At 37.7% G+C, this 21,969-nt stretch overlaps 1 protein-coding gene across 14 annotated transcripts in view; it reads left to right on the top strand.

Moving 5' to 3' along the window:
- Positions 1 to 21,969, top strand: part of EIF4G3 (eukaryotic translation initiation factor 4 gamma 3) — a 353,762-nt gene that overhangs the window by 263,666 nt on the left and 68,127 nt on the right. For 11 of the 14 annotated variants that reach the window (XM_070382560.1, XM_070382520.1, XM_070382510.1 and 8 more), the window contains 6 exons: positions 1,487 to 1,575; positions 6,397 to 6,643; positions 8,981 to 9,114; positions 11,019 to 11,138; positions 11,532 to 11,642; positions 16,905 to 17,075. In XM_070382560.1, the coding sequence (XP_070238661.1) occupies positions 1,487 to 1,575; positions 6,397 to 6,643; positions 8,981 to 9,114; positions 11,019 to 11,138; positions 11,532 to 11,642; positions 16,905 to 17,075 (872 nt within the window). The remainder of the gene's footprint in view (positions 1 to 1,486; positions 1,576 to 6,396; positions 6,644 to 8,980; positions 9,115 to 11,018; positions 11,139 to 11,531; positions 11,643 to 16,904; positions 17,076 to 21,969) is intronic. The other 3 variants (XM_070382577.1, XM_070382546.1, XM_070382537.1) reach the window with 1 other exon arrangement.

The following is a 21,969-nucleotide window of genomic DNA, read 5'->3' as shown; positions in this document are numbered from 1 at the left end:
ATATGGTCTGTAAAGGGAAGGATAAAGACAAGTTGGTTTGAGGAGTGGGTAATAAAAGAGATTTACAGAGTATTTTTATGATGGTGCAATAGTTTTGAGAACATTATTAAATGTCTCTTTTTCCTTGTTCCCAAGACCAGTGTGAGTGTTTATATTGTACCATTCTTCCAAAAAAGATTTGAATCACCCAGAGAGATTGGTTGGTTTCGTCTCAGTAAGACCTTTTATTTCTGTCAGGAATTAGATTAGATAGTTCCTTTGGCTTTGTGTTCACTCACTTTCAGTCAAGTCTGTGTATTTATAAAGTGGCCTTTCTTTGACTCTCCCCTCCCTTCCCATCTGCCTTAGAACCTCACTGCTTGCTTTTGACTCCTGCCGCCTTCTGGTCTCGTCTGAAGTCAGTCACATCCAATTCTGTGACCCCGTGGACTGTAGGCTCCTCTGTCCATGGGATTCTCCAGGCAAGAATACTGGAATGGATGCCATTCCCTTCTCCAGGGGATCTTCCCAACTCAGGGATCAAACCCAGGTCTCTTGCATTGCAGGCAGATTCTTTACCATTCTGCACCACTGACTGCCTTCTGTGGGATCCTATAAAATATGTTTTATTTGCTTTCTGATGTTCCGGTATCTTTAAATTGTATGTCCAAATGTTGATTTTGTGGACTTTGTAAGCCAAGTAAAGTTTTAAAAATTCTTCGTAAGCTTAGGTTTCCATGTGGAACTTCTGATACGGTAGAATAATTCAATAAAAATTATGTTCCTGGGAATTCCTGGTGGTTCAATGGTTAGGACTCATGCTTTGGTTCGATCCCTGGTCAGGGAACTAAGATCCTGTAAGGCGTGCAGCACAGCCAGAAAAAACACATTACCTATTTCTTCCTTAATTTTCACCCCAGCCATATGAAAGGATAGGCCCACAGTATTGATGTGAAGTGAGAACTCGGTGCTGTGCAAGTGCTGTCTAGCTAATGAAATCTTTATCAAAGTATACTTTTGCTGTCTTTTTTAAAGCAAAATCTGGAATTTAGTATTTTTTATGGCTTAAAGGCACCTTAGATATCATCTATCTTGGTCTTACACTTTATAGTTGAATATGCTAGTACCTGAAAAGTGTTACTTGCTTAAGATCACATAGTCGATTAACGGTAGAAACAGGCCCAAGTCTAGAATTGGCTGGTAGCCCAGTTTGTTATATAGATACTCACCTCATACTGAATTATGTGGCTTGGTATGTCCTAACCATGAAACAGGAGGAACTTAGGCCACTGTTTGAAGGCTATATGAGCTGATGTGAACACTTTGTGCCTAAGACATTTGCCATTGCAGTCTTTGGGCCTCAATTACACCGTTCTTCACTTATCCATCTGTCTCCTGACTGTGCAGGAAGCTCTCTTTTTGCTGAATTTGAATAGAGGTATCATTTAGACCTAATATTTTCAATTTTTGCAGTGGGAAGTAATGGCAGCCTGCTCTTCTATTTCAGCTCAGACAGCTATACCTGCACCAAAGATGTGGAAGAAACCAAAAGACCGGACCCGAGCCACTGAAGAGTCATTAGAGGCAGAATCAGAGGTAAGGGACAGCTGTAAATATCTCCAGCTCATCTCCGGAACAGTGGTGCTGTTTTCTCAGAACACTGTGTGTTTATAACTTTTTCTTGAGATACTGTTTTCCAAGCAAATATATCAAGCTCAGAGTCTGATTTTTTTTTTAATCCATTTAAAGAATTTTTTATAGATTGTTTTTTATAGGTTGATGTTGAATTTTTTATAGGTAGCTTATTCAATTTCACTGAATTCTTGTTTCTTTTTTAAAATACCTCTTCTCAAATAGCAAAAATAAGTATTGTTAATTTTTCCCTTATATTTCCACATGTAAAGACTAATCTCTTTTTTTTTTTTTAAAGTGGTTTTGTTTTGTTTTTTCAAATGCCTATTAGCTGTCCTGGTGGAAATCATCAAGTGTATTTTAAGGAAACAGAGTTTGAATCTGTTGTCCTTTACCTGCATCCCAGTAACATGACTTTTCACATATGGCTTGAACTAAGGCATGGATTTTGCTTTAGGATACTGCACACCAGGTCCCGGACAAGCTGTGAGGAAGAGTCAAGGGCAGGTTCTGTCCCAAGCCATGCTCTCCCAGTTTCATAGTCTCTGATCTCAGTATGCCTATTGTTATCTACTGGAGCTTTTAAAGAGGAGTAATATAAACAATTTCCACATTTCTTTTTTTGTTTCTTTTTGAGTTCTTATGTCTACTTTATTAAAACAATTTTCACTGAATGTTTAAGATGATAACATTAAAATGTAGAAATCATTTTTAAATAACTTTAAATGCGTTTGTTTTATAAACTTGTCTTCTGGTTGTAATTCTTACCCTCTTGAGGCTGCTCACAGCGCCCCTTTGTTGCTTCTCCCCGTCCGGTCACTGCTCTTACTGATGCTGAGTTGATGTCACAGTTGTCCCCTAGCAACCTCTAAAATGTCTCACGGGTGTGATTTCATTGTGGTTATCAGGGGGTAAGATTTGGCAATAAGTTATAGAGGTGCAAATAGTTACTACACTCCTTTTGCAGCTGAACAAGAAAATGTTGCTCCTACAAAGAATAAAATACCTTCCAGAGGCAGGGGGATCGCATACATTCCTGGTACGGCTGTAAGAGCTCACAAATGGGTTTATCTTTAGAGTCAGCTGTAATTTATTCACTTTCTTTTATTATACTTTATGTTCCTTTGCCCTGTGGCATTTTTAAAAGCATTATTGAATATTAAATGGGTAAGTCACCATTCCTCTGCTTCCAGATTTTCATCCTCGTCTTTAGGTCAGGGGTTGACAAACTTTTCCTGTGTAACAGTCCAGATAGTAACTAGTTCAGGCTTTGCAGACCTAGGGTCCCTATGGCAGTTTCTCAGCTCTACCGCTGTAGCCCCAGGGCAACCATGGACAGGGTGTAAATGAATGAGTGGCGATATTTCAGTGAAAGTTTGTTGGTGAACATTGAAATTTGAATTTTATGTAATACTCACATTTCATAAAATATTCTTCTTTGAAATATTTTTCCAACATTACAAGTGTACACAAACACATCCTTCCCTTGGCACAGTACAAAAGTGGGTGAGGGCCCGCTACTGGCACGCGGTCCATAATTTGCTGAACCTGCTTTAGATTATTACTCTTCATGCACGAGAATTGTTGAGGCTCATTTTGAACCAGTCACTGTTTTCTTAACCTAAGATATTTGGTCATTTGCACACATAATTTTTCCAGAAATCCTAGTCCCTTATCTTTCTAAAATTAAGTATTTACTAGAGTAGTTTAATAAATATTGGTTGTCATTGTCTTCATTTTTCATTGATCATCATGCTATCTTTTTCTCAGGTTTTTCTCAGCCTTTAAAAGAATGTTTTTCAGGGATCAGTATATTTTAGGTTGTATATTGAGTTGTTACATCATTGCAAGTATTTAACCAAAGTCTTTAAATTACAACCTAAAGAGATAGCATGAAGGATGATTCATCATAAAATTGTTATTCAAGGCAACTAAAAATATATTTAAAACTTTTTGGATATTTCATCCATCATTACATATGTAATTGTCAGTCTGATTTTCTGGCACATAAAAAAACTCTTGCAGTAAGCAGACAGTTTTGTTAACTAAATTCTTATTTAGTAAGTTCCTGTAAAAATGTTTGCTTTGACAGTCTAGCCAATAAAGTGCTTTCTTTTTTCAATCTGGTTTTCAGGATAAACAATTCAAGAATGGTTAGATAATTACAAACTAGTTGAATAGAAGTCCATCCTGCTAAAGAAAAGTAATCATCAAATATTTAATGGACCTATTTTTTTTATGGATTCCCTTGAGAAATATCCCATCTAACAGTGTGCCTCAGACACCTCACTGATTCTTTGTGTTCTAAAATACGGTTTGTCATTCATGGGCCAAGTTTCTTTATACTTTTTTTTTCCAGTTAGAAATGGACTTTCTCAATAGTACATCCTTTGTTTGTATCCAACAGATTATCTGTTGTTGATTTTAGATACAGAGAAGATGACTCAATAAACTTTGCTCTCTAAAATAGCATTGTTTCACCTTTCCACGACCTGAAATAAGATTTCTGTATGATGTATAACGTGGTTATACTACTCTGTAATAAGTTTAAGAACTATTTGCAGGCTCACATGCCAATTTATTAAAGATCTTGATGAAAGAAAGTGAAAGTGCAAGTTGCTCAGTCATGTCCGACTCTTTGCAAACCCATAGACTATACAGTCCATGGAATTCTCCAGGCCAGAATACTGGAGTGGGTAGCCTTTCCCTTCTTCAGGGGCTCTTCCCAACCCAGGGATCGAACCCAGGTCTCCTGCATTGCAGGTAGATTATTTACCAGCTGAGCCACAAGGGTATCCCAAGAATACTGTAGTGGGTAGCCTGTCCCTTCTCCAGGAATCGAGCCAGGGTCTGCTGCATTGCAGGCAGATTCTTTACCAACTGAGCTATCAGGGAAGCCCAAGATCTTGATGACCTATACTTAATCATACAGTGGTATTACAGGGAAGTTTTGAATTTAGATTATAGTTGAATATAGAATAAGAAAAAATGAGGCGGCTAATGTATGATTCAAACTTGGTAGATCAGTTTTTTCTTAAACCATAAAAGACGCCTCAATTTCTGCCATGTTTTATAAAAATATTGAAAAATCATTTTCAACAATTATTTTTGTTGGATTTTTTGTTTGTCTTCTGATGATTTCCATGCTCGTCTTGTTGGAGGAACGAGGAAGTATGTGTGGGTGTGTTTGCATGAACGTTTTATTTCCGTTTTAGAAAACACGGCCTTAAAACCATCTGTTTCTGTTGATAACATTTTAAAATCTAGCGTCTTTTCCTCATGATCTGATTGTTTTGTTGTTCAGTTACTGGGTGGTGTCCAACTCTTTGCAACCCCATGGACTGCAGCACTCCCGGCTTCCCTGTCCTTCACTATCTCCCAGGAGTTTGCTCAAACTCATGTCCGTTGAGTCAGTGATGCCATCCCACCATCTCATTCTCTGTCACTCCCTTCTCCTCTTGTCCTCAATCTGATGTTAGTAGAAGAAAATTTATTAGTATTACATCTTTTATACTATTTCACTTAATAACAACGTAGGGTTTGCAACTATTTAAAAAATTTTTTCATAAATCAGTTGGGGTAACTACTTCCTGGTGTATATGACATTTTTTAATACCATCCTCTGTTCAGCCAATTCAATAGAGCCTCTAATTTGGCTCTCCTAATGCGAATTTATCAACTGGAATTTGTGGTAAGTTCCTATTTCCTCTGAGTGCTTCTTTCAAAAGATTGTTTCCAGAGTGTTTCTTTTAATGAAAAAGAAAGACTTTAAAGTTCATTGCGAACTTTTCCTCCACGAGTTTTGATGGTTGATGTGCCAGAGCAGGCAATGGCACCCCACTCCAGTACTCTTGCCTGGAAAATCCCATGGATGGAGGAGCCTGGTAGGCTGCAGTCCATGGGTTCACCAAGAGTCAGACACGACTGAGTGAGTTCCTTTTCACTTTTCACTTTCATGCATTGGAGAAGGAAATGGGAACCCACTCCTGTGTTCTTGCCCGGAGAATCCCAGGGACAGGGGAGCCTGGTGGGCTGCCGTCTCTGGGGTCACACACAGTCAGACACGACTGAAGTGACTTAGCAGCAGCAGTGCCCTCAAGAAATACTTTGTTGTTGCTGTATCTGAAACTGAGATGGTCAGAAATAATCTGGTGAATAAGTTTAATTCTATTTTTCCTTTTAAAAATAGGATGCACTGGAACCCAGATTTCTCCCTGGGAGAATATGTGCCAGTATGATTTGAATAAGGTCACAATCTCAGAGAATTCTAAGAACCAATACACAAAATAGATTTTAACCAACAAGTGATCTCCTTGTTAAAGGAGCGATGGTCAGCTTTGTTGGAGTTAGACCCTTTAAACTGTTCATTGAACCCTTTTTCCACAGCCAGAGGACAACGCAAAACATACCCTCTAGTGTTTCTTTTTATATTTGCTGAGCGTTAGTGGCGAGGGTAGGAGTGCTTGATTTAGATTCTGACTGTTTCATGTCCGTCAAGTTCCAGGGATTAACAGTTCTTTCCTTTTTAAACTTTAGTATATTTAGATTTCATTAGTCATGTTAAAGCATTTCAATCACCGTTGGTATTGTCTGATTTATCCCAGGAGATGAAATGAGAAGAGTGTTTTAAATAAACTTACCATTCTAGTACCATAAGCTGAACACAGACATCCTTATCTTGAGTGATATGTTTTCTTATGCTTTTTTGAGGGGATAAGTATGGGTCTTCATGTGTATTTACACTCAGTGAAAAGAATATAACCTCTGTGTTCACTTATGCTTTAGCCTAAAGCTGAAGAGGAGCTTTCAGGTGACAAAATACTTGAATCTGAACAGGATAAAATGAGCCAAGGGTTTCATCCTGAAAGAGACCCCTCTGACCTAAAAAACGTGAAAACTGTGGAAGAAAATGGAGAAGAAGCTGAGCCTGTACGTAATGGTGCTGAGAGTATTTCTGAGGGTGAAGGAATAGATGCTAATTCAGGCTCCACTGATAGTTCTGGTGAAGGGGTCACATTCCCATTTAAGTCAGGTAAGTTTATCCCTGTCTTCCTGTGTCTGTTTTTTGTTCTCCTCTTCACTCTACTGCAACTTAGAGAAATGTTGCCTCCTTCTAAAAAAATATTGGATGGAAGGAAGAGGCTCATCACAGTGTAATATTTACAGAATAAATCAGCAGGCATACTTGACTGACTGGCAAATCCAGAGAGTCCTTTGTTGGCGGAAGTGATACCTGATGCTGGCTGGTACTCTGGTTTCACTGGCATTGGAAGAGCTGCTGGCAGAGGAAATCAGTCGGTGCTAGGCTGGTAAAATTGAACAAGAGGAATTTAATTTATTCATTTTAATTGAAAGAGATGTTTCAGATATGGTGACCATGTTTCTTGAGATAGTATTACTTCTTGTTTCAGGAAGCTGGAACTAACTTTGTTGATGGAAATCACTCTGTAGAGCTGAACTCCAGTAGGAAGTCAGAATCAGTATACTAAGTTATTAAGCACCAGCAATGTGGAAGTGCCCTATAAGATATATGGTAACCTCTAGAGGATCTTTCACCTTTAGAAACCATCAAACGCACTAAACCTCTGTCCCTATGCTGTGTAAACCATGGTTGACTTTCAGATTTATGGATAGTTTTTCCGTGGACATGTGGAGAAAGGTGGGGTTAGGCGAAATGGTTTTCTTAGTCCGCCAAATCTAAAGAGACTTCTGCGTGAGGTAGGGTTTGAATGTAAAATACCGGGCCTCAAAAATAATTTTGACCAGTATTCTTCAAACTTTCGATTTTAACCCATTTATAGGTTGTGAAACTATTTTAGTGAGTTATAACCAACATTGTTAAAGAATAGAATCAAAATTGTCAGTGCATTACATGCAGTAAGGAATGTAGGTTTTTTTTTAACTTTATATATGTGTGTGTGTGTTCAGGGTCATGAAATCACTATATTTCTTACTGTGAGTTGTAGTCAGAAATTTTTGAAAGCCTTTGATTGATCCCATCTTCATATACTGATCATTAATACTTAATGAAAACACTAGCAGTGAAATACTTGGAATGGGCCTTGTGAAATTGTAAGATTCCATTGTAAATTTTGTTTTTAACCTTAGGGCTCAAAATACTGAAATTTCTCCTAAAGATTTAGGCTTGTATCACCAATCACTTGGACTACCATCAATCCTTCTTCAGGGATTGAATCGCTGTTGTCATTTTTAGGACTGTGTAAATTATATTTTTAGCCTTCAGTTTGGCAAGGATACAGTGCACAACCAGCGGCCCTGACTGTACTGACTGACTGACAGCTTTTTGCCTCTGTAATATGCACCATCAGTCATTGGGGGTAAAGGCAGTTCAAAATTCAGATCCTAATAAACTGTGTATATTTTAATAAATATAATGTAGTAAAATATCTGCAGAATTCTCACATAGCGCCAGTCTATGGCTTGTGTATTAAGAACCACTACAATAAAGCAGGACAGAGTGTGCTGTCAGGAAGTGATCTGGGGCCTGGTTTTGATGAGTGTGTTGTTAATTAAAAGAAAAAACTGTGACTTGATTTTAGTAACAGTAAAAATTTCAAGAAATTTTCCAGCTTTATATTACGATAGGATTGTTAATGATAGCTGAAATAATAGTGATAGTAGCAAAAAAGTACTGTGGTAAAAACTGTTGTTAATATTCATATGAAAAATATCAGCTAAGAATATGTTTAGTGACAGGATTCTTGGACAAAGGTATATGTCCTTTCCCAGTTTAGTTGGCTCAGCAAGCAGATCCATTATTTTATTTTCTTCAGATTAAACTGTAATTAGGGGAGGGGGGAATCTATAGTCTGCTTAGACTTTTCAGAATCTTTAATAAGTTATTTAGTTTTATTTATGTCCTTTTACCTTTTTTCCCTCTCCATAGTAACATTCCAAAGTATCCTCCTTTTGCAGGAAACCAAAAGTATTATATATAAACTATGGAGCATAAGATAGTCTGCAAGGATGTATTGTACAACATGGTAAATACAGCCAGTATTTTGTAATAGCTGTAAATGGAGTACAACTTTTAAAAACTATTTTTAAAAAAGACTTGGTGATTTATTTAATGAAGATTATTCGTGACCCTTACCAAAGTCTGCTTATGTGTAAATGAAATGGTTCCTGTAGCATCTTACTTCAGATTACTCTCCAGAGGTATCCAGAAGGGATAAAGAACAAATAACAGTTTAAATCTTCCCATGACGTTTTCTGACTGTAGCTCATTGTTTTCTTTGTGGTTTTGTTTGCATACGATGAGATGAGATATTGGAGTCAGCTTATGTTCTTGCTAGATATACATAGAGTGACCTTATAGACTGTGGTCTGCCTGCTCTCCTCTTTTTAGAATCCTGGAAGCCTCCTGATTCGGAAGGCAAGAAGCAGTATGACAGGGAGTTTTTGCTGGATTTCCAATTCATGCCAGCGTGTATTCAGAAACCAGAGGGCCTGCCTCCCATCAGTGATGTGGTTCTTGACAAGGTAAGCTGAGCACTCAGTGAAAGCTATGTCTTTTTGGTGGGAACTGGTTTTTAACTCTCAGGGCAAATATGTGAAAAGAAGGTGAAAGTCGCTCAGTCGTGTCCAACTCTTTGTGACCCCATGGACTGTAGCGTGTCAGACTCCTCTATCCATGGAATTCTCCAGGCCAGAATACTGTAGTGGGTAGCCTGTCCCTTCTCCAGCAGATCTTCCCAACCCAGCAATCGAACAGGGATCTCCTGCATTGCAGGTGGATTCTTTACCAGCTGAGCTTCCGGGGAAGCCCCCATAATATATGAAGTATGAGCACTTTTTAGAAATTGTTAAAGTAACATTTGAATTAAATGTTTCATTAAGCATTATTGGGTCTTAGGTTTACTGTAGCTCATAGTAATTATGGAGTTTGGCTCATATTTGAGTGGTAAAGTTTTAAAATTTATTGTTGGCTTATTACAGCTGTTTCCTAGTGATAAGGTAGAAATTGTGTGTCTTTTGGGCTAATAAGCTTAAGGAGATGTAGACCTGTTTATGCACTGTGCTAAAATCTCAATAGGGAATTAGAGTAGCATTGAGGATAGGTCAGAAACCTAGGCAAGTATTTGGCAGATCAAACTTAAGTGAGAGGAAACGTAATTCAAATAGTGTATAACTCAGAATTTCTCCAGTAGATACTTATAGGAGGATCAGTCTTTAATCCTTTGCAAATAGATAGGTACCCTTTTTCTTTACATCTGATCTTAACTACATACAGAAAATTAGTACAATCAGTGTTTATTTCATCTGTTCATCAATTTAAAGATGTAAAGTCAGGTGTATATTTGCCAGAATAATTTTACATACATCAATGATGAACCAGTTCTGGTGACTAAGCTCTCGTTTTATAGAGGAACTGTTAATCCCTAAGTAAAGTGTAGTTGGTAACTTTCTTGAAGAGTGAGATCCAGTTCTTATTGATAATCCCTGTAGCTACTTATCCAGACCTTATTTGTAGCATTTATTCTCTTAGAGCAACAGATCTTCTTCCTTCTCTTACTAGGTCTTCTTTCTTAGGTGCTTATGGGAAGACAGTTGAATGACTGGTGGTACTAATTTAAGACTACTTCAGTATTCAGAGGACAAGCTTTGTTATGCCCACTGAATGAGACTGTCCTCTTAGAAAATGTTTTTTCCTGTCTGCCTGCTTATCAGTTTGACTTTGGCTGATGATAAGTTGATTTCTCACTAAGGTACTTAGCTTTGTTGAGTCTATAGTCACGTTACATGCTTATACAAATCCAGATGTCTCCGATTAACAAAGCGGACAAGATGAGGTTTTTACGTGGATCATCATAGAGAATTCACTGGCAGTCCAGTGGTTAGGACTTGGCACTTTAATTTTGGGGATCCAGGTTCAATCCCTGGTTGGGGAACTAAGATCCCACAAGCCCTGTGGCACAACCGAAAAATAAAGTCATCCTACATGAAACTTGTCTCCTTTTGAGATTTGTTGTCCATTCAAAATACATTCTTTACTAACCGTAAGTTAGTAGCATCAAAACCATAACAAGCTATATCAGATTTATTATAGGCAGGTGTTTTAATGATCCTGGAAAATGATTCCAGAATTTGGCTGTAGTTCGTAAGTTCTCAAAATAGCTTGTCTTGTGCCATTCTCTTGGCCCTACAGTGTCAAGTGAGCTGGGAATTTTAGACCTGATCATTCCAAGGCAACCAGAAAACCACTGTTGACCTAAGGGGTCTATGGCTAACCCAGGAGACTCTATCATGATTCAGATTGGACTCCCACTGGCTCAGAAAGCCAGCTCTATCTTGTCAGCTGACATAACTTTTAGTCTGAGTTTTTGTCTTTGTGGCACTGAATGCTCTGAAACTTGTATTAAGCTTTTCTTTGCTTCTTTGTGCAGATCAATCAACCAAAATTGCCAATGCGAACTCTGGATCCTCGGATTTTGCCTCGAGGACCAGACTTTACTCCAGCCTTTGCAGATTTTGGAAGGCAAGCCCCTGGTGGAAGAGGTGTACCTGTAAGTGCAAGTTCCCTACAACCTAATTAGTTAGAAACTGTCATAGACTTCATGACATCTTGTCTAATGGCAGGAGAGCGATTTTTTATTCTTTGATTCTTCTAACCAAGAAGAGGAAGTAGAAGAGGCGAAGACTATCCTTTCCATACTAATATTCAAACAAATAAAGACTACACTTGAGTTTCAAGTTTTTACTTGAAAGAAGCTGGTCTGCATTAATTTGGTCTTGAATTTTTTTTTCCCCACATTTTTTCAGTTGAAAAGACCTGCACGTGGGTTAAAAATAGAACCAGCCTTATATAGGATCCCTGTTTTGTCGTGAGGTGTCCCGATACACTAGAGACGTCTGATGACATACAGCTAATGGTCATCTCTTTGTCTTTGTTTCTACAGGTTTGCAAAGTGCAGAGCAGGCATGGATTGCCAATTCTGGAACAGAGCAAAGCCCCAGCTTCCACTCCACTGGCAATGTCGCACCCACCCCTGAAGAGCCTGCCTCTAGGGGTGCGCTGAATCCTTTTTTTAAAAAACAAAACAAAACAGTAGTTTCTGGTGTTACATTTCCTGTTTTACTCTTCTCACTTACTGTAAGTCGTGAAGCCAAAATATGAAAACGTGATATACCCAAAAGAGTGCGGTGTTGGTAAGCTGCAGATGGCCTTTACACTCCCAGCGGCAGGCTCTTCAGCGGTGGGAGTGGCATCGCCTATGGAGTTACACTGGGCACTGCACTGGGCAGAATTTGGCAGGCTCTGCCTACTCCATGCTTTGGAGACTTGTAGAAAGCATTGGGGTGAAGTTGCCAGTGATGTGAATACCTCTTTTTCCCCAACTTGGAGTGATATAGAGAGAACTTAATTTAAAGTTCTAAAGGAGCTCAGGGTTTGATGTACATTTGTGGATCACCCTGTTTATACTACTGTATGTTTGTAAAAATATATTTATAGAAGGTGGCACTTTTTATTTCCCCATCACCTTTTTATTTCGGGAATGGCAGCTTCTGAAACTTGCTCTGAAATAAGACTACACCTTCTGACAACAAATCACACTTTGTAGATACTTGAATTATTTGTTTAACCAAACACTGATTGCAAACACTGGAATGTCTGCACCATGTCAAAGGCTTTATAAAACCTAGAGAAAATTTTAATTTGAAGCATACTTTTTATTGAGCATCACCTTCTTAAAGACCCCTGTGTGTATAATATTCTATTCTTACTTGGGTTTGAAATTTAAATTTATCTAATTTCTCTAAATACCAAATTAAAATTTTTTTCTAAAGTTGGAATTTCCTCACCAGAAAGTCTTAGAAAGCAGCTTTCTAGAAACTATTTTATACCAGTTTTTCAGTATTATTTCCCTTCGTTGGTGAGTTTGTTAATCTTTGTTTTTGTTTTGGTTTCAGTTTATATCTTTGTTTAGCCAAACATTTGAAATAATGTTGATGCCATCTTTATTATTCTCTGGTTAATATCTGTAGTTATCATGTTGCTCGGTTTTGTTCATATGTCACTCACAGAAGATAGGAATTTTTGCATCTCCTCTTCCAGTGTATACGGTCAGTTTTCATTATCAGCTTGCTTTTGTCTGATAATCAGGTATAGCTTAAAGGAGGTATTATGAATTAAGCATAGCTATATCTTACTCAAAATACTGAAACTAGAGAATGAGTTTTTAAAAGTAACTGTCCCAGTGTATATTTGCCCGGTAATTTATTTGCCTACATATATCAGGTACATGATTATTTAGTGCAAAGTAATGTGACAGGAGATGAACCATGATCAATAACTTGTAGAGTCTCCAAAAATATTCACTTTAATTGTTTAACTCACTTTCTTTTCATAGCTCTGTCAATGTTCCACATTCTGTTTTTTAAGTGGAATTGTGATCAGAGTAACATTGATAACATTGTCTTAATATAAGTAATTATTCTTCCAACAGTTCCCATAGCTAACATATTCTCCATTTAATTTGTCCAGCTTACTTGGTATATTGGTGAAGGTAAAGATGGGAATTTTAAAGAATATACATAACATATAAAGGAACAATCAATAATGCTGCTTGGGGAAAAAAAAGCAGCCCTACTCTTCATAGTTTTTGGCTCCATACAGCTTCCAAATTGGCTTATAAATAATTACATCGAAAACAGTTAAGACATACTGGGTATGCTTCTTAGTCTAGCTTTAGTTGCTGTGACTCCTGATATAAACTTTGCTGCAACAGACTTGTTACAACATATTTTTAATGTGTAGCAATTATACTAGTGCCATACACAGTTATATATAATTTTTAACCATAAAAGTTCATCTTTTGATGAAAGCACCCAGGCAGTATCATCTCTGTAGTTTTTTAAAAGTCAAGTTACTTGGCTATTGTGGTGTTAATTTTAATAGTAATCTGTTTGCAGATATCGCAGAATGTGCCTCAAAAGAAATGTATCGAGAAGGGGGCTGTAGACCTAGACTAGTAACTTGCCATTCGTGTTCATTGTAACTAATTTGAGATTCACTGAACTGTGATGAAAATCCTTCATACAGAGAGGTTTCCTGAGCAGGTAGCATCCTTTTCTCTTAAAGGGAAAGAAAAAATGCTACAGTGCATATTGGTCCTGTTTTCTTTGGTTATCCAAGTAAGCAGAAAAGTTTGAGGTTTTAGTCTCTGAGTGAGATAGGAGCAATATATATTCAATTCTACAACAGAGATCTGTAGTTTCTTATGTAACACGTTTAAGAAATGTGGACCCTGCACACATTATACCTTGAAGTTCATCTTCTCACCATCAGTCAGAATTGTTTGTCTTTCAAGCAAAGAAACCAGGCTTTATTTCTTTTTATATGTTCCATAACTCTTAGCACAGGATCCTAGAATTTTATCTGTATTTAGTAACTAAAGTCATTCATTACCTATGGTACAGCTTTTGAATGATACTGAAAATCTGACAATTTATATTAAGTTTTTCCACACACAAAAAGGATACAGGGTGTTTAAAGGTTTTTATACCAACCTGTATATCACTTCTTTAAAAATTTCTTTTTTTTCTTTGATATTCATGATAATATTGTACTACCTGATATTGTACTTAGTTGTTAAGGTCCTTTGGCATGCCTTACTATTATATATCCCGTGATCCTAGTTAATAACTCATGTAGGTATGATAAGCATTTAATATATGAGATGGTTTAAGTTCAGCAGACTTGTTCATAGTAACTTTGCTCATAAGTGGCAGAATTGTATTCAAGAGACCACAGTTCTTTTGTCTTCTAATCTGCCTCTCTTCTCCACTTTACCATAGCCATTCCAGGCATTGATATTCCAGTGAATCATTCTGAGTATAAACAGAAGAATGTTAGCTATAAATTATAATCAAACATATTAAGCATTTATAAGAAGAATAATCTGTTGAGGACTCAGTATACTTGGGTAAATATTTGTGAGCAGTATCTTAGTTTTGTCCAGAGATATTTAAATTTGTCTTGGGAGGTTGCACATGGGTTACAATTTCAATTTTTTAATCCAGGACTTTAAAAAGTTTGTTTTTTTTAACAGTTTTTTTTTACTTTGAAACACTTGTTATCTACTTATTTAATATCTCTCACATCTCTTTCCTGCTTGTCTGAAATTCACTTATATTTGTCTTGGGACAGATAGAGTTGTTTCGTAAATCATATTTACTTTTTAGAAATCTCAAACGTTCATTGGTATTTGCAATTTCTTTTTTGGAAATGAACATTTTCTAACTTAATGCAAACATAGTTAAAATTATATCCACAAATTATACTATGGCTCTTACATGATTTTGGCATAATACCTTTTCTAATACCCACCAATCGTTGTTTTTAACAAGTTTCTATGTGCAGATGCATGGATTAAATTGAATATCTGTGATCTGTTTATTTGAATTTTATCCAAACTTTAAAAAAGATAGTAACTGACATTAATTAACAGTAGAATATATTTTGAATTATAAAAACCAAACAACACATGGTTTGCTGCCTTTTCTTAACAGTTCTTCTGCCTGAACGAGCAAGGTTTCAGTGAGAAATAAATCTTACAGTCGTGCTGTCTGATTTAGCGGCTCTTTCCAGTCGATACTTCCCCAGTCTGATGATCTTTTTTAGTTCTGTCTTAGTTATACCATGTGTGGTACCTCGGGATTTATTTGACTTCAGTTTTTTGTTTTTTTTTTTTCATTTGTTAGATTACAAAATAATCTAACATTATATCATTAGTACTGAGTCCTTAGCTAGACATATTTAGTGTGTATTGCCCAGAAATTCTAAATTTTGATCCTGAAACATCCTTAATAGTGCTGTTTCTAATTAGGGCACATGGTCAAGGAAGGGTAAGAGGATAATTAATTCTGAGATGGGTGATGTGTAAAGGCTTTGAAGCTTATCAGAGTCCTCAGACCATGTCTCTCTCGAATGTGTCTTTCTGTATGAAGTATGACCTTTTATTTACTCTCTTTATTGGAGGATAATTGCTTTAGTTTCTACTTAAAGGGAAGTATTGGAGCATTAAGTGAGATAGGATTCTGGTCTGTCTGTCTTGTGTGAAGCATTTTTTTTTTTTCTCCTCCTTTTTTCCTCTTGAAACCTAATTGTAATATTTCTTCATCATTCAGAGAAGGACCTGTCAGAAAAAGTAAGGGCAGTCAGTATCCCAGATCTTGGATTGGTCATAAGCAGAACTCTCTATCACTCCAGTTATTTAATCTTGAAAAAGTATTTCCAGGCATTTAGAGTAGCATTTATTAGGAACATTTTAATACATAGAATATAACTTTTAAGTTACCCATTACTGTTACAGTAACATTTCTGATTTGCTGACCAGTGTGACATGCTAACATACATTGCTTTTAACAGAATGAGCATAGTGGGGCTCTGGGAGGAACAAAGAGCTGACAAAGGCCTTTTTTCAGGGAGTGATTTAGTTGGATTTCATTAATGACATAAGGAAGACTTATTTTAGTATTTCTGGCACAGCAAACTTAGAGGGATCTATTAAGGTCTCAGAGAAGGCAATGGCACCCCACTCCAGTACTCTTGCCTGGAAAATCCCGTGGATGGAGGAGCCTGGTAGGCCGCAGTCCATGGGGTCGCTAAGAGTCAGACACGACTGAGCAACTTCCCTTTCACTTTTCACTTTCATGCGTTGGAGAAGGAAATGGCAACCCACTCCAGTGTTCTTGCCTGGAGAATCCCAAGGCCGGGGGAGCCTGGTGGGCTTCCATCCATGGGGTCGCACAAAGTCGGACACGACTGAAGCAACTTAGCAGCATTAAGGTCTGCAGTCAGTCTGGGTGTCTATGCTGTAAATAATTTTCATGGTAAGGGTGTATTTGCATTGCACACCGAAAGTGTAGAGACAGTTTTTGAAGCAGATTTGTAACTGTGGTGATCTCTGCCTCTGAATTTCTGTAGTTGTTCAAGTGACTAGTCCAAAGTCACATAACGAGTTAAGAAAAAAAGAAGCAGTAATTTCACTTAGGGTAGTCTTTTTTGTTAGGTTCAGTAGCTTTATCAGACATACCTAATTTAGGACGTCAGGGTCAAAAATCGTAGTCGTGGTATACGCTACAGTGATGACATTCTAACACACCCACACCCCCACCAAAAAAAAGATCACATCTCACTTGATGCCTGATACCCATCTTTGCATCTAGAAGTGTTTCCTGTGGGCGGCAATCCTTACTTGAGCAGCACAGCAGAGACGGTAGACTGTAAGTGCTCTGTGTGGATGTAATAAAGAATGCTCTTGTCCTAGCTGTTGAATGTTGGAGCACGGAGATCTCAGCCTGGCCAGAGGAGAGAGCCCAGGAAGATCATCACGGTCTCCGTGAAAGAAGACGTGCACCTGAAGAAGGCAGAGAACGCCTGGAAGCCCAGCCAGAGGCGGGATAGCCCAGCCGAGGACCCCGAGAACATCAAGACCCAGGTGGGGGCTGGGGCGTGCTCATGTGGCTTTGGAGTCGTAAGGGTACTCTTCTGTCTCTTTGCCCTGGTAATATAAGGTTTTTTGTGATTTTTTCCTTACTACAGGCATCATTCTAAAAGCTATCATAAATGCCAACAATCTACTTTCTCTTTAAGTTGCATTCTGTGTGCTTTTCAAAACACAAACTATATTTCGAGGGTTCACATGTCATAGAATTCTGTCACTCACGCTTAGATCAATATTTGCTTTTCTTAAAAATGTGTTTTTAGATTCTTATTCATTGTCCTGTGGTAGTCTAGTTAGTATCTTGCTTTTTGTTTCACTTCTAATAAGTTAGAATTTAGAAATACATCTTACTTATGGTCCTTGGTAATAAAATTGAATTCTTTGCATCTTTTTGAGCATATCCTCCCTCAGAACTCCTTAGGGTAAATTGAATGAATTCCTTTAATCCACCCAAATTTGTTTTTGTGTGCCAATTTATATAAAGCCTCTGTTCATCTTTTGCTGTACGCACAATGCCAGTTCCTATCCCTGTGTTAGCTCTACTATGTCCTTTAGCTGTTTTTGATTCTAATTAAGATAACTCATTTGACACTAATTAAGATACTAATAGTATGTGCCTTATGGAACACTGTGAAGTTCAAATGAAGCGATATAAAGCACTTGCTCATGACGTGGTTCCAGGAGCCCAGTTATGTACTTAGTATGAGAATGTCCCTGGGAAAGAGATGTGCCTTACAAATCCTGATGTTGATTGAGCACCAGCACAGAATCTCATACATAGTAGATACTCAATAAATACTTGTTAAACAATAAACTTAGCAGCAAAGCTGTTCATGCTGTCAGGACCAAGACGAACTGATGCATCACAAGCTGTTTGTCAGACCCAAATCGGCTGCCTGCCTTTGTTCATCTTTCTCGCACTTGCCCCAGTCATTTGTCCCAAGAACATCCTGCTCCAGATTCACTAAAATCAAGTAGCTAATCTTCCCTGAAGATTTCTCAACCTTCAAAAAAAAATCTACATTCGTGCTTCCATTCCCTCTGAGAAGTGCTTAATGAAGAGGGACTTAAAAGTTTTAAATTTCCTGCTAGATGTTTATCATTGACTATGAAGATGTCTTCTTTTGGTGTTTAAGGCAGTTGTATTAGTGCCTTATTGCATTAGATTCTTACAACACCTGTCAAGGCAGGAATACATGTTTGCTCTTTTTTTCATATGAAGAAACGGAAGCTTTGAGAGGTACTCACAGCCGTTGTGGTTACTGAGTAGTCCATTTGTTGTGAACTTGTACCTCTCTATTCTGTAGCAGAGTTCTCCCCATTTTTAAAAAAAATTTTATTGAAGTATAGTTGATTTAGAAACTAAATCTAATTTCTAGTTCTAAATCAACTAAAGTTGAGTTGGTTTCTAGTATACAGCAAAGTGATTCAGAGATATATATGTGTGTATATGTGTATATATAGATATATATATTTATTTTCATATTGTTTTCCATCATGTTTTATTACAGGATATTGACTGTAGTTCCCTGTGCCATGCAGCAGAACCTTGTTGTCTGTTTTATATATAGTATTGTGTATTTGCTATTCCAAAACTCTAATTTATCCCTTCCCCACCCCCTCTCCCCTTTTGTATCTACATCTGTGAGTCTGTTTTCTGTTTTGTGAATAAGCCCGTTCATATCATGTTTTACGTTCCGTATGTAAGTGATACCGTAGGCATTTGTGTTTTTCTGTGTTACTTAGTACAGTAATTTCTAGGTCCGTCTATACTGCTGCAAATGGCGCTGTTTCATCCTTTTTATGACTGAGTAGTATTGCATTTTATTTGCGTGTGTGTGTGCACATGTATATTTATGTGATATATGTATGTATCACACCTTTATCCAGTCATCTGTCTGTGACCTTGTAGGTTGTCTCATGTCTTGGCATTTGTAAATAATGCTGCTGTGAACATTGGAATGCATGTATCTTTTCAGATTACAGTTTTGTCTGGATATATGCCCAGGAGAGGAATTGCTGTATCATATGCCAACTCTGTTGTCAGTTTTTAAGGAACCTCTATACTGTCTTCCATGGTAGCTGCACCGGTTTACATTCCCACCAAAATATAGGACGGCTCCCTTTTCTCCACACCCTTTCCAGCACTTGTTTTTTGGAGACTTTTTAATGATGGCTATTCTGGCTAAGTTCTCCCCATTATTAATTGTTATTCAGAAACAATAATTATATTGACTTTGAGGTATCATTAATTAGTTGTTTTCTTTAATGAATAGATAAAGCAAACCCAGTGCGGGATGGATAGACTTCTTATGCAGGGCCAGCACAGCCTCCTTTTCTCGACATGCTTTGCTCTTGATACAGAGCGTCTTTGCTCATTCCCTCTCCGTTCTGTGTTTTCACTCTCTGCACAGGCACATCCCATGTTGTTCCTCCTGTTACTCTTTTTCTATCCTTTTGTCAACACAATAGTTGTATTGTTGCCACCACTTCCGGAAAACTCCTTCACTCTGACATTTGTTCTTACCCTCTGTATTTATAGCAACATTATGAATGATCACCAGTGGATACCGTAAGAATTAATCTCCTTGAAACATTTCTAGGAAATCATTATTAGTGACGTATCTAGACTCCTTCCACATACATGCACTACAGTTGCGATTCTGCTGCTCAGGCTGCTATTTCATCTCTCTTCGCCTCTTGATACAGTAATCCCACTGCTGCTGCCCAGCTCATCTCTCTGATGGGCTGATTTTTACCTCCTCGCTCTAGCTTCTAACTTACCATCACTTTCTTTCCCACTAGCGTGCACTAGTCCTCTGATCTTTCCTTACTGTTTTCCAGTCCTGCAGTGGGAGAGCCTCATTAGCAATCCTTTCTAAAATATTTCCCTTCCTAAAATACTTTCTGTCCCCCTGCCAGCCTTTTCTCATGTGGCCAGCTTTTTTTTTTTTTTTGCCCTTTATAATCTGGCCCCACTCTCATTTCCTTCTAAAGGTCTTTCCTCACTAACCCGTTACAGTCCTCACCTCTCTGGCTTCTAATCAACCTCGTGCTTTGCTCTGTCCTTTCTCTTGTAACTTTCCTGTCTTTGAAGCTGGATTTGATGGTTTTGATGACTGTGCCTTATGCTTTATTTGTACCTAAATGAAATTACAAAACATCAAGTAGATATTCAGTCATAATGAATAAATGCCTTTTGGTCAGTGTTTTGTTTTTTGATACTGGAGATTTCCTTTTTCAATTCAGGTATAAATTGACATATTACTTTTTAGGTATACAACATAATCACTCAGTATTTGTATGTATATTGCAAAATCATCACCACAGTTAGCCTGCTTAATGTCCATCATCATGTAGGATTTTATTCTTGTGGTAAAAGCTTTTCAAACATGCAAAGCAGCATTCTTTCCCTTGTATTTTAATTTTTATTGGCGTATTGGTGATTTACTTTCTGTTAGTTGCAGGTGTATAGCAGAAGTGAATGAGTTTCCACACCCACATGCGTTCACCCTTTTTTAGATCCTTTCTCCATATCGGTCATTACAGAGCAGTGAGTAGAGCTCCCTGTGCTGTGCAGTGGCCCCTGTTTGTCGTCGTTGTTCAGTCACTCAGCTCTTTGTGACCCCATGGACTGCAGCACGCCAGGCTTCCTTCCCTGTCCTTCGCCATCTCCCATAGCTTGATCAAACTCACAGCCATTGAGTCAGTGATGCCAGCTGACACCTCGTCCTCTGTCATCCCCTGCTTCTCCTGCCTTCAGTCTTTCCCAGCATCAGGGTCTTTTCCAGTGAGTCAGCTCTTCACATCAGGTGGCCAAAGTATTAGAGCTTCAGCTTTAGCATCAGTTCTTCCGGTGAATATTCAGGATTGATTTCCTTTAGGATTGACTGGTTTGATCTCTTTGCTGTCCAGGGGACTCTCAAGAGTCTTCTCCAACACCACAGTTCAAAAGCATCAATTTGGTGTTCAGCCTTCTTTATCGTCCAACTCTCACATGCATACAAGACTCTGGAAAAACATATATGACAGTGTGTATATGTTAATTCCAATCTCTCAATTTATTCCTATCCCCCTTTTCCCTCTGGTAACCATATGTTTGTTTTCTACATCTATGACTTTGTTTCTGTTTTCTAAATAAGTTCATTTGGACCTTTTTTTTTTTTTGGATTCCACATATAAGGAATATCATATGATATTTGCAGCCTTATTAACTATAGTTACTTACTGTGCATTACTTCAATAAATGACCTTTTTATTTTCCTGTTTTTCTAAGCTTAGTATTTTCTGATCTATTTGAAGATCTGAAGGCTGGGTTTTATTTTTGTTTTTATTTTGTTTTTGTGGAAAGCACAAATTAAAGTTTTAAACCTAAATGGTACTGTCTCGGTTGATACAGGCAATTTGGAGAAGTGCAATGACTCCCTCATCCCTAATAAACTTAAAATTTTTTGTTCTCTATAAAAGTGAAGCTGACGTATTGCTTTAAAAGTTGACAATATGATTTTTAAAAATTTAAATAGATTTATTTACCGTCTTAGAGAAAACTGTTGATAAACTGGTACACTTTCTAAAAATCCTTGTATTCAGATTAAATTATATAGGGATCAAACAAAACATTTTATAGGTTTTTCAGTTATTATATCATGGTTTCATGGATTTTTACAACTTCATATTTTTACTGAGGCATCATTTACATTTAGTTAGGTTTCCTTCTTTGTTTATAGTTCTATAATTCTTGCCAAACACATGGTTGTGTTACTGCCACCACAGTCAAGATGTAGAGCATTGCCATCAGCCCCCTGAAGTGTTCTTGTTCTGCTTTATAGTCATCCTCTGCTGCCCATGCTCACTTGTGGCAGTCAGTCGTGTGTTTGTCCCTCTGTGT

The sequence above is a fragment of the Bos mutus genome, chromosome 2 (assembly GCF_027580195.1).
Source record: "Bos mutus isolate GX-2022 chromosome 2, NWIPB_WYAK_1.1, whole genome shotgun sequence".
NCBI classification, from domain to species: Eukaryota; Metazoa; Chordata; class Mammalia; order Artiodactyla; family Bovidae; genus Bos; species Bos mutus.
The sequence above is the reverse complement of the archived record's forward strand: the minus strand, read 5'-3'. Positions and strand labels throughout refer to the sequence as shown.